The following is a 12,919-nucleotide window of genomic DNA, read 5'->3' as shown; positions in this document are numbered from 1 at the left end:
GTATCAGGAGGTAAAGGGAGGGAGGAACTTAAACGACGCACAATCGCCAAACAGAAATTTATAGCCAAGTTCTGCACACACGAGTACGGCCTCAACCGGGACCTTGGATTCATGTCGCATTACATTCACCCCCCACCATCTGGCCTGGGCTTGCAAAATCCTACCAACTGTCCTGGCTTGAGACAATTCACACCTCTTTAACCTGGGATTACCCCTCTCCGTGGATCTGTAAAGACTTAATTACCTGCAAATGCTCACATTCAAAGCATTGTCTTGCATCTTTGACTTTGTCTTTATATATGTTTCTGGAACCTACCTCTTCATTCACCTGAGGGAGGAGCAGTGCTCCGAAAGCTAGTGATTAGAAACAAACCTGTTGGGACTTTAACCTGGTGTGGTAAGACTTCTTACTGTGCTCACCCCAGTCCAACGCCGGCATCTCCACATCCTAATTTTTATGTTCACATGCCGATAATCAACCTGTGTGGCCAAGTTATTCCATGGCTAATAAGTCTCAATGTGGGACTCGAACCCAGAGCTTCTAGCTCAGAGGTAGGGATGATATCACTATGCCACAAGACATTCTGTTCATAGCAATCCTACGAACTACAGGGCCGGAATTCTCCATTTGCAAGACTAGGGTCTGTTGCGTCTGGGCACGCATTTGGGCGTGCCAGTTAAATAGCAAGAAAGGCCAAAATCGAGATTTACATCAGGCACAAATCAGTTTGCTATCTAACCGGCTCACTCCCGATGGGGAGTTCCAGATCATGCCAAAATATGGCGAGCATATCATAGTCCTCACTTGCATTCATTTCCACATCATTAGTGAGATTGAAGTTGAAGGCAACGGCCTCCCGGGAATTAACCAGTTCCCCAGCGAGAAATCACAATGGTTAGAATTCTTTGAGGGTGTATCAAGGAAGTTGGACAAAGGAGAGCAAGTGGATGTGATCAATTTAGATTTCCAGAAGGCCTTTGACAAGGTGCCATACAGGAGGCTGCTAAAAAACATAAGAGCCCATGGTGTTATGGACAAGGTACTGGCATGGATCGAGGGTTGGCTGACTGGCAGCAGGCAAAGAGTAAAGGGGTCTTTTTCAGGACGGCAGACGGTGACTAGTGGTGTTTCGCAGGCGTCAGTGTTGGGACCACAACTATTCACGACATACATTAATAATCTGGAAGAAGGAACTGAGGGCATTGTTGCTAAGTTTGCAGATGATACAAAGATATGTAGAGGGGCAGGTACTATTGAGGAAGTGGGAAGACTGCAAAAGGACTTGTACAGGCTGGGCAAAGAGTGGGCAAAGAAGTGGCAGTTGGAATACAATGTGTAAATGTGTACGGTTATGCATTTTGGTAGGAAAAATAGAGGCATAGACTATTTTCTAAATGGGGAAAGGCTTTAGAAATCTGAAGCACAAAGGGACTTAGGAGTCTTGGTTCAAGATTCTCTTACGGTTAACATGAAGGTTCTGGTTAATGGCGCCAGTGCGGAAGCTGGAGACCACTGCGGAGACCTGATATAACATGGCTGATGTTGCCACCCGTGCTATCATTGAGTGGTGCACGGACTGTTCAAAATGCCTGGACGGCTCTGGTTGTACACTGCGGTACACCCCCCAGAGGGTCTCCTACTTTGTGGTGGCCTGCTATGTCCTCCACAACCTAGCACAGCAGCGGGGTGACAACGGCCTCATCTGAGGGACAGGAGGAGGCGGACCAGGTGGGGATGGAGGACGAACCCAGGGAGGACCCGCAAGAGGAGCCGGAGGATGGAGTAAAGGCCGCAGCAAGGGTCTGGCATGTCCGGAGAACCAGGGAGGCCCTCACCCTCACCCGATACTCATTGGATGAGGCTTTGTCTGTCAGCCTACCTCCTACCCTCAAAATCCCTCTACACCCCTTCCAATCCCCCGTCCCCCCATTCCCCTCCTTCTCATCCAATCCCTCCTCCCCCAATCCCTCTACACAGCCCAATTCTTCCTTCCCACATCCTCCTCCTTCCCACATCCCCCTCCTTTCCACCCATTTCCCTCCTTCCTTCCCCGGCCATTTCCCAATTCTCCCACAGACCACCTCCCACCCTATCCCGACTACCCTGTTCCATCCTGCAAAGGTCTGCGTAACATCACCCCAGGATGAAGGGCCTGTGTCAGCACTGTCAGCAGATTAACATACAAGTGCTCCTCATCATGCCAAAGTTGGACTCCTGTCTTTCTGCTGGCAGCGTGCTCACACCCATCCTCTGAACACGGTCTGCATCAGGAGCATATGATCTTGGACAACTGTGAGCAGGGGTGCAGGGGGAACAAAGGGCAACAGAGGATGGGCGTGCAGGCAGGCCCGCTGTGAAGATTAATGTGACAGAGGCTTCACATGTATCAGATGTAACATGTTTTAATTGTGGACATTTGAATTTTCCATTCTCCCTAGCAACAGATAGTGCCCCCCATGCTGCCCCACACCAGTGATCCTCCCTCGAGGTGTGTACCCAGGATGCATATCGGAGGTGGAAGCAGCCTGCTGCTTTCCGTGCTCTGTAGCCTTTTCTGCCCTTGGCAGACGTCTTCTGGAGGGCCTGGAGCCGGGGGGTGGAGCGTGTAATGGAGGGATGGAGCATGAAGTGTCCAAGCCGCTAATGATATTGAAATTTATGCATATGACGGTTTTGCATGGACTCACTGGCGCGGGGCAAACCTTGATATTGCTGCCAGCGAGGGGCGGAGCATGGCTTTGGAATCAGCGGCGGGCGCAAATGTATTTTTTTCCATTTTGCGTGATCGCGATTCTCGCTTCTGGCATCACCATGCGGAGAATCCTGTCCAAGATTTGTAACAACATCAAAAATACCAAGCAAAGTTTAAAATGGCCATTCTTTTCTAAATTGTTCAGTATAGTAGTCGTTGCCTGCTGGAATGATGACAAAATTACTGTTATGCAACCGTTTCTGCAGGCTACTGATCTCAAACTCCCAGGAAAGTTCATCAGTAGCAAAGCTATGTTTATATTTGATCTGCTAATCCACTTGCTGTGCCATAATTCGCTACTGCTGCTCAAAGTGATCTTACTATCTATCACATGTTAATCCTTGAGCCAGCACTCTCTTGTATTTTCCGGTCATTCCTGGATAGCTTGGAGGCAGCGAGTTCCTCAATGTATTGAACTCAATGCAAAATTTAATAGCGTTTACTAGGTTATGGCATCATATCAGCTTCAAAGTTACTGCTACGTAATCATTGAAGGACATTTGATTGTCTTATTAAATGCCTCTTCAGAGTGGTAAGACCAATTTATTATACTGTTCATTATTAATTTCCTCACTTCAGCATGGTACATAGTAATAGGAATAGGCCATTTAAACCTTCAATTCGGTCTGCTACTCGCCGAGATCATGTCTAAACTGTGACCTAACTCCATATACCCAGCTTAGCCCCATATCCCTTAATACCTTTTGTTAATAAAAATCTATCAATCTTACTTTAAAAATTAATAATTGGTCTAGGATCAATGGCCAATTTGCGAACATGAGTTTCAAACATCTATAAGTGTTTCCCGATTTCATTCCTGGAAAGGTCTGGCTCTAATATTGATGCAATTCCCCCTAATTCTAGACTTTCCAAACAGCTAATTTTGTTTTTGCCCAATCTATTCTATTTGTCCCTCTTAATACCTTGAAAACTTTGATCCAAACATCCTTAACTTCTAAATTCTAGAGAACACAAGCCTCATACTTTAAACCATGGAGGCCAGGTATTATCCAGTAAATCGATTCCGCAGTCCACTTCAAGGCCAGTTTATCCTTCCTACATTTGATGCCCAAAACTGAACACAATACTACAGGTATTGTATAGCCAGGGCTTTGTAGGGTGCAGTGTGACTTCAACTCCTTTGTATTCTAATCCCCTGGATGTAAAGGTTTTTGATTATTAAAATGTCATGAACAGATAGAGAAACAATCTGTGTACTATACCTGATCTCCAAGTTTCTTTAACCTTCTAGTGTTTTTAGTTTTTCACCATTAGGGAAGTACTGCATTCTATTCTTTTTAGATCCAAAATGGATGACATCACATTTTCCAATGATGAAATCCATTTGCCACTGTTTTTGATATTTAATCAATCAATATCTCTGTGATCTTATGCTTCCATCTATAATACTTATCAACATCTACTTTTGTCAACTTGGATATGTGCCTTTCTATTTCTTCATCTAAGTCATTACAAAATACAGCAAAGAGTTGAGAACCCAGCACAAATCCTTGCAAGCTCTACATCCTGCCAAGTAGAATACTTGCCCGCATCATCATACCTCACTCTGAATCTGCGAAACTTCTTTCGCAAATACAGTATCTATGGTGGCTGGCATCTGTGCATACAAACACTTAGAGCTTTCTTTTTTCACAAGTTCTTTGTACTTGGTCTGAAAATAAGAAACAGTCTGCTGTTACCTTAATGGAAATAGTCTAATACTTTAACCAGGCCGACATTAGCGGAGACCAATAAGTCTTTGAAAAAAACAAAGTTTTGCAAGCTTATGTGAATAATCTCATTTTATATTTTTCAAGATTGCTCAACATAGTGGAATTTTCACAAACATTTACAGCAAGAAGCTTTTGGAGTTCATTAATCAGGGTGGAAACATGTAAATTTCATTAAAGTAAATGGTTCATTTGGTTACCAAATCCTTTTGCTTTTTCTGCTTTCAAACACTTCTTATACTTTTTTTTAAAAAATATTTTTTTTATTCTACATTTTCACATTTTCCTTCAAAGATTTACACACCACCCACAAACAGTAAATGGTAACAAATACAAAATCAATCCCCTTAACAATACCAATGATCCCATCCTCCCACCACCCCAAACAACGGCCCACCTGTCAATATATGCATCCAATAAACCAAACCCTCCCACGGTGGAAACAAAAAACAAAAGAGAAAAAGAAAAAGGAGTCCGGGACCGCCATGGTCACCATTTACCTATAGAGTCCACTCCCCCTCCCCCCCTACACTCAACGTCATCCAGCCTCTGAAAGAGTACCGTACATGATACCCAAGAGTTGTACACCTCCCCCCCCCCCCCCCCCCCCCCCCCACCCAAGTCTCCAGCTCCTCCCGTCCACTGCCTCTTGTAAAACTCCTCCTCCCAACCTCGGTTCCTTCCCCCCAACTTTCCACCCCGGCTAGACCACTCGGACACTGTTCTGCCAGGCTCTGATGGCTGCAGCCCCTCCCCCCACCTCACTCCCGTTCACTGGCCGGCTCAAACCGGCCAGCGTGGAGGCCCCCGCCCGGGTCCCTTCCCCCTTGCCCGGCCCTAGGAAAGCCCAGAGATCCCCTTTTAGCACACAAACCCCGCATATCCACCTACACCCCGAAGAGCCCTCATTTCGAGTGAAAGTCCCATCACTTCCCTTGTCCAAATATATACAACATTGGCTCCTTTAGCCCCTACACCCACGCACAGTGAAACAAAAAAGAAGAAAATACAGTCATGAGGTTACATCGGCACATGGCCATTTCTCAATTTGTCAGTTCTGCCACAGTCCTTCTGCCTTCGCAAACTCCTCCTCTGCTTCCGCCGTTCCAAAATAAAAGTCCCTGAGCTTATAAGTCACCCTCAGCTTCGCAGGATATACAATGCTGCACTGCACCTTGCTAATGTACAGTGCCCTCTTCACCCGGTTGAAGGCAGCCCGCCTCCTCGCCAGCTCCACCGTAAAGTCCTGGTATACACGTATACCAGCTCCAGCCCACTGCACCACCCGCTTCTGCTTGGCCCAGCTCAGGACCTTCTCCTTCACACTGTACCTACGGAAGCACAGAGTCACTGCCCTTGGCGGCTCACTCGCCTTTGGTACAGGCCTCCACGACCAATGAGCCCGATCCAGTTCATATCAGGAGGGATCCTCCCCCTCCCCCAATAGTTTTGCCAGCATCGCGGCAAAATACTCAGTCGGCTTCGGTCCTTCAACTCCTTCGGGCAGCCCCACAATCCTCAAATTCTGTCGCCTGGATCTGTTTTCCAGGTCTTCCATTTTTCCTCGCAGATCCTTGTTAATGTCCATCACCTTTCGCATTTCCTTCCCCGTCGAGGCAAGTTGATCACTGTGCTGCAATAACGTCACCTCCACTTCCTTCAGCGCCTCCCCTTGCTCTCGCACCTCCGCCACTGCGCTCGCCACCGCCGTCATCACCGGGGAAATCGCCTCCTCCGCCAGCGCACTCAAAGCCTTCCTCATCTCCTTCCTCAACGTCTCCATGCATTTCGCAAACTGCTTTTCGAATTCCGCAGCCATCACCTTAGTTATTCCTTCAGCCGTAAGCACTGCGGCCTCCCCTGGTGCTCCAGCCTCCATTTTCTTTACTGACCCCGCTGTGACCTTTCCACTCCCCGACGGACTTTCAGCCGCTTTTTTCACGGCCGCTTTTTTGCTGGTCTTCGACATTCCCCTCCTCTGTGCTGTCTCCCGACTTTTACTGCCTTTGCTGGCCCTAGGACCGGGCGTTAACCCCCGACAATGCCGTTCCCGAATGGGAGCCCTCCAACGCGCGGCTGCCTCCCGCCTGCCGTCACCGGAAGTCCCCAACACTTCTTATACTTGACTGCAGTTTCCAAACCTTTCTGTGTGCAGCAATATTCATAAAAGAATGCTTATTTTATCTGATTCAATTATGGGTAAAACACCTCAAATTTGAAGAAATGATTTGTGGGCCGTTACTTTTACAACATCCAGACCAGTGAGAAATTTGACCTCGTTGCAGAAGGGTTGAGGGGAACATTGCTGTGTTTTTGGAAGCAGAAGAATAGGAGCTGTTAACTCCTTCCATGACAGTCCATAACACACAAGCACTTCTTTTAATCGGGCGTAAATCCATTGAAGTACAGACACGGCAGAAATCTAAGAGCAGAAACAATTATCCTGTATCAATTAAGAATAAAATTCGATATGGTTTACCTCAGAAATAAGAACAGATGCATTTTTCATATATTGCTGTTGAGGTGTGTCTGGCACAAAAGTATACTTCCCCTTTGACTTTAGATGTTCTTCTTTGTATTTAACCTAAAAAGAAAATTGATGGCTGTAACACAAACTGAAAACCACACAATCACTGTCAATAAACTTTTAAGCTAAAAGTACGTCACCATTTTAACAGATGCACTGTCCATTTCCCCATGCAAGCCATTCCATTTGTTACATTCCACTCGGAATAAAGCCGCTGAGACTTTTTTTTCCCAAACGAGAACTTAATACACAATGCTCAAAGCAATCCAAATAATTTAACACCAAACAATTGACCACATTGGTGATGCAACATGCAAAGTGAGAACCCACTGTTTTCTTGTAGGTTTAGAAGACTATCACCGCAACAAAATAAGAAAGTTGATTGTGTGCATTTCACAAAATACTGTTTTAAAAAAGAAAATACTTACATCACTTATCTGATCACTACATTTCTGGGCAAATTCAATACTCCAGTCTTTCACAATGGGTTTACTGAGTGCCTGAGAAGGAAAAACCAATATTGCTGTAAAAGCTTTTCATGATAAGTTACTGAAAAATAACAGAACAACTATGAAGTTTTTAACCTTTTCCTGTTCTTCTTCTCCATCCTCTTCTACGGAATTATGAACCTTCATTTTTAAAAAAATACTGAATTAAAAACAATTGCACAGCTAATGTTTTCAGCAGCAGCAACTGCTTTGCAGTAGTCTATTCCAATGTCCGTTACGTAGAAGATAGTTTAAGACCACATCCTAATTTAGTAAGCACTTGATGAGTTGATGGCCTTTATCTCAGGAATTCAACAGAGGTGAACACAAAAGCTTCACAGATGGCCCAGTCGCCAAATCCTGTTTGAAGCTAATAACTTTGTTTTTTTAACAATTATTTGTCAGATCCTACCTAAACTCTGTCTGCAAGAGTTGAGAATATAATTAAATTTGGTGCTGAGAAAATCTGAATAGTTTAAATTCGCTCCCAGCTGATCAAGTAAAAGTATTTTGAAGTCAGAAGGGCTATGAAGGAATTTTATTGCTTTGGAATGTGTGTCGCTATTATCTGGAGAACGTTCAATACCCTGTCAAAATTAAATGGTACAAGTATATTCAGCTTGCATATCAATACTAAATATTTCATATTCAATAGAGAAGATAAGGGTGTACAACAAATCTTCCTTTATTCAATTAACCATATAAAACAGGGCCAAAGATCTCCAAACACATATCAGTTTATATCACATAACCTCTGAGGCACAAGGTTCTGGGTTCAATTCCCATCCCACGGCTAGAGCACAAAATTCTACGCTGACATTCCAGTGTGGCATGAGGAAGCTCTGCATTGTCGGATGCAGAGGCACCAATGGTGCACAGAGTCATCAGTGTCCATGTGAAAATTGTTGCTGTGTTCTTGAATGCTGCCATGCAGGGGCAATACGTCAATGAGAAATAGGAAGGGGCCTAGGACAGATTCTTAGGGAACACCATAGGTAATGGCGCAGGAGCTGAAAAGAAGCTATTGCAACTGATACTCTGCTATTATTAGATAGATGAGAATGGAGTGGCAAGGGCAGTCCCACACATCTGAGCAACAGTGGACAGACAATGGTCAATCAAGCCATAGGTCGCAGACAGGAATGATAAGGACAAGGAAGGATAAGTCACATTCACATCAGATGTCATTTATGACTCTGAAATGGCCGTATTGGTACAATGGCAGGGCAGAAACCTGGTTAGGAAGATTCAAACATGGAATTCAGGGATAGGTGGGTTCGGATTTGAGGCAACAATACAATCTAGGGCTTTGGAGAGAAAAGGGAGGTTGATGGTGGCATGGATGTTTGCAAGGATGGCTTCATCGCGTGTTGAAGTTTTGAGAAGAGGGATAGTGATGACGGATTTAACCATGGAACCATAAAATTACTACAGTGCAAGAGGCCATTCGGCCCATCCAATCTGTACCGACCTTCTGAAAGAGCACCCTACGTAGGTCCACTCCCCTGCCCTATCCCTACAACACCACCTAACCTGCACATCTTTGTACTGTGGGAGGAAACCAGAGCACCCGGAGGAAACCCATGCAGACATGGGAGAATGTGCAAACTCCACACTGACAGTCACCCAAAGGGGAATTGAACCCAGGTTCTTGGCACTGTGAGACAACAGTGCTAACCAGTGCTAACAACGTAGAGTCAGAATACAGGAGGGAGGGAGAGAACCTAGTGGAGTGGTGTAACAACAACAATTTCTCCCTCAATGTCAGCAAAACTAAAGAGCTGGTCATTGACTTCAGGAAGCAAAGTATCATACATACCCTTGTCTTCATTAAGGGGGCCGAGGTGGAGATGGTTGACAGCTTCAAATTCCTCGGTGTGCACATCACCAACAATCTGTCCTGGTCCACCCACGTCGCGCTATGACCAAGAAAGCACAACAGCGCCTATACTTTCTCAGGAAACTAAGGAAATTTGGCATGTCCACAATGACTCTTATCAACTTTTACCAGATGTACCATAGAAAGCATCCTATCGGGCTGCATCACAGCCTGGTATGGCAACTGCTCGGCCCAAGACTGTAGGAAACTACAAAGAGTCATTAACACTGCCCAGTCCATCACATGAACCCACCTTACATCCGTTGACTCTGTCTACACTTCCCGCTGTCTTGGGAAAGCGGGCAGTATAATCAAAGACCTTTCACTCTTTATTCACTCTTCCAATTTCTTCCATTGGGCAGGAGATACAAAAGTCTGAGAACGCGCATTAACATTTTCAAAATAAATAGGGACTGGTTTAGCACCGTGGGCTTCTTCCCCGCTGTTACCAGACTCCTAAACGACCTTTTTATGGACTGATCTGATCTCTTCACACATCTTCTTTACTGAGTAGTACTACACTCCTGCATGCTTCACCCGATGCCTGTGTCTATGTATTTACATTGTGTATTCATGTTTGCCCTATGTATTTTCTTTTCATGTATGGAATGATCTGTTTGAACTGCACGCAGAACAATACTTTTTAACTGTAGTATACGTGACAATAAACAAATCCAATCCAATATCTTTTAGTGCAACCATGGTAACAGTTGATATGCTGCTATTTTTAAATCTTCGCATTGAGCTATAAAGAATTTGCTCTTTTGTCATTGTTTCCTTCATGGTCAATTCAGCTTCTTTCCTCAAGCTTGGACTTTTCCTGTTGGCACAAAAATCCTACTAAATTACATTTTTTTTAAAGTATCATAGGTCAGTTATTGCATAACATTTATCAAATAAGATAAACAATTTGCATTTCATGGCCAGAGGTTAGTCATCTGATGAAGGATTCCAATTATATGAAGGCCATTCTAATCTGGCTGTTTGGAACTACTTTGATGTATATTTCCATTTTCCTTTGTAGTTTCTTCAACTCAGAAATTATTATTGCTGCCTTGAAGGAACAGTCTATCCGAATTAAAATTGGGGGAGAAGCTAAAATGTCACATCCAAAAACAGCTGACATGGACGACTGACTAATCACAGCTACAGTTATCACCATGGGGGCTATCTAGACTTAGAGCAGGGACATTTGTCTTTACTTAGCATTAGACCTCTGAAGTTTATTTGTGCCTCTTTTCGTTAATAAAGTCAAGGACTAAAAGTCAAGAATACATTTTGAGGAAACATGATGATGATTCAGGCACTCTCCAGGCACTTGCCTTTTGCTTCACACAAAAACACCAGATCCACAGGTCAGCCACTCTTCCGATGAGCCAAAACATGACCGTATAGTAACTTGAAGGCTCCATCCTTAGGGTGATGAATAAACCGTTTACTCTGATAAGTTCACGGATATATTCATGCCTAGTATTCTCTTTGAGAGTTGGAGAAATTGTGAACAAGACATAATAACTCAAGATATAAACCATGAATCAGGTTTATCATGTAAAATTAACAGAAACAGGGCAGCACGGTGGCACAGTGGTTAGCATTGCTGCCTACGGCACCGAGGACCCGGGTTCGAATCCCGGTCCTGGGTCACTGTCCGTTTGGAGATTGCATGTTCTCCCCATGTCTGCATGGGTTTCACCCCCACAAACCAAAAAAAAAAAGATGTACAGGATAGGTGGATTGGCCACGCTAAATTGTCCCTTAATTGGAAAAAATAATTGGGTACTCTAAAATAGAAAATAAAAAATTAACAGAAACAATATCAAACAAAGCATATTTTCAAATTGTATGACGAAATACAAGTTTTGACCCCAAACACATTTCAAAAGAATCTATTTTTCAGTATTGGCATAGTGACATTTAACATAGAGCAGCGTTGGTGATGAGGAATTTATATGTACAATTAATATTCACGAAATGCTCCCACTAGCCCTCATGTTGGCACCAAAGAATCACCAAAAGCCTAGATATGGAAAATGGTGTTTCTGTTCTTTATCTGTATTTGAATATTAACATTTAAGTTGTTCACACTCAGGTGACTCATTCCCCCCTTTGATGTGACACCATGAACAGAAAAACATAATCTAGGTATTCACTCAGCCAGAGCGTTTCCAGGCAACAGTGAACAAATATAAATGGTTCCAATTGGACAAGTACCAAAATTCCACAAAGAAAGATAAAAACTAGTTTTTGCAGGTTAGAAGCAACAAATTTCTGCGGCGCGATGTCCGCCGACTGGCGCCCAAAACGGCGGAAATCAGACGGGCATCGCGCCGCCCCAAAGGTGCGGAATGCTCCGCATCTTTGGGGGCCGAGCCCCAACATTTAGGGGCTAGGCCGGCGCCGGACGAATTTCCGCCCCGCCAGCTGGCGGAAAAGGCCTTTGGTGCCCCGCCAGCTGGCGCGGAAATTACATCTCCGGGCGGCGCATGCGCGGGAGCGTCAGCGGCCGCTGACAGCATTCCCGCGCATGCGCAGTGGAGGGAGTCTCTTCTGCCTCCGCCATGGTGGAGACCGTGGCAGAGGCGGAAGGGAAAGAGTGCCCCCACGGCACAGGCCCGACCGCGGATCGGTGGGCCCCGATCGCGGGCCAGGCCACCGTGGGGGCACTCCCCGGGGCCAGATCGCCCCGTGACGCCCCCAGGATCCCGGAGCCCGCCCGCGCCGCCTTGTCCTGCCGGTAAGGTAGGTGATTTAATTTACGCCGGCGGGACAGGCATTTTAGCGGCGGGACTTAGGCCCATCCGGGCCGGAGAATCGAGCGGGGGGGCCCGCCAACCGGCGCGATTCCCGCCCCCGCCGAATATTCGGTGGTGGAGAATTCGGCAACCGGCGGGGGCGGGATTCACGCCAGCCTCCAGCGATTCTCCGACCCGGCGGGGGGTCGGAGAATATCGCCCCTGATCTGTCACAGTAAGAAAAATCAAAACAGTGACCATCTTTTCCCTTTAGCTAGCAGCATTACACGGTAGCACAGTGGTTAGCACTGTTGCTTCACAGCGGCAGGGACCCGGGTTCGATTCCCGGCTTGGGTCACTGTGCGGATTCTGTTCCTTCTCCCCGTGTCTGTGTGGGTTTCCCCCGGTTTCCTCCCACAAGTCCTGAAAGACGTGCTTGTTGGATGAATTGGACATTCTGAATTCTCCCTCAGTATTCCCGAACAGGCGCCGGAATGTGGCAACTAGGGGATTTTCACAGTAACTTCACTGCAGTGTTAATGTAAGCCTACTTGTCACAATAAAGATTATTATTATTAGATGGTCCACTTCCTGTGCTCCATGCCCGCAAGCGTGCAGGCCCTGGTCGAGACCAGAGTGGGCCTCCAGGACCGGCAGCGTCATGTGGAGGGAGAGCCTCAGATGTTCGCTCCACTCGCACACCTGTCCCATGGAGTAGCCGAGGGGCCATCGGGCACCGCAAAGGAGGAGGAGGTGATGGGTCCCATGCCGGTGACTCCCCCATCCCTTGTCCCTGGCGCATTTGGTGCG

At 45.9% G+C, this 12,919-nt stretch overlaps 2 protein-coding genes across 6 annotated transcripts in view; both read right to left on the bottom strand.

Moving 5' to 3' along the window:
- The window catches only part of LOC140424909 (LIM zinc-binding domain-containing Nebulette-like), a 524,814-nt gene that overhangs the window by 176,135 nt on the left and 335,760 nt on the right, over window positions 1–12,919 (bottom strand). The gene's annotated exons all lie outside the window — the stretch shown is intronic.
- The window catches only part of LOC140424908 (nebulette-like), a 124,101-nt gene that overhangs the window by 85,021 nt on the left and 26,161 nt on the right, over window positions 1–12,919 (bottom strand). For 2 of the 3 annotated variants that reach the window (XM_072508535.1, XM_072508536.1), the window contains 3 exons: window positions 7,439–7,510; window positions 6,963–7,067; window positions 4,315–4,425 (listed from right to left, as the gene is read on the bottom strand). In XM_072508535.1, coding sequence (XP_072364636.1) covers window positions 4,315–4,425; window positions 6,963–6,992 — 141 coding nt within the window. In that variant the 5' untranslated portion in view covers window positions 6,993–7,067; window positions 7,439–7,510. Of the gene's footprint in view, window positions 1–4,314; window positions 4,426–6,962; window positions 7,068–7,438; window positions 7,511–9,317; window positions 9,418–12,919 lie in introns of all 3 variants that reach the window. The other variant, XM_072508534.1, reaches the window with a different exon arrangement.

The sequence above is a fragment of the Scyliorhinus torazame genome, chromosome 6 (genome assembly GCF_047496885.1).
Source record: "Scyliorhinus torazame isolate Kashiwa2021f chromosome 6, sScyTor2.1, whole genome shotgun sequence".
Classification (NCBI taxonomy): domain Eukaryota; kingdom Metazoa; phylum Chordata; class Chondrichthyes; order Carcharhiniformes; family Scyliorhinidae; genus Scyliorhinus; species Scyliorhinus torazame.
The sequence above is the reverse complement of the archived record's forward strand: the minus strand, read 5'-3'. Positions and strand labels throughout refer to the sequence as shown.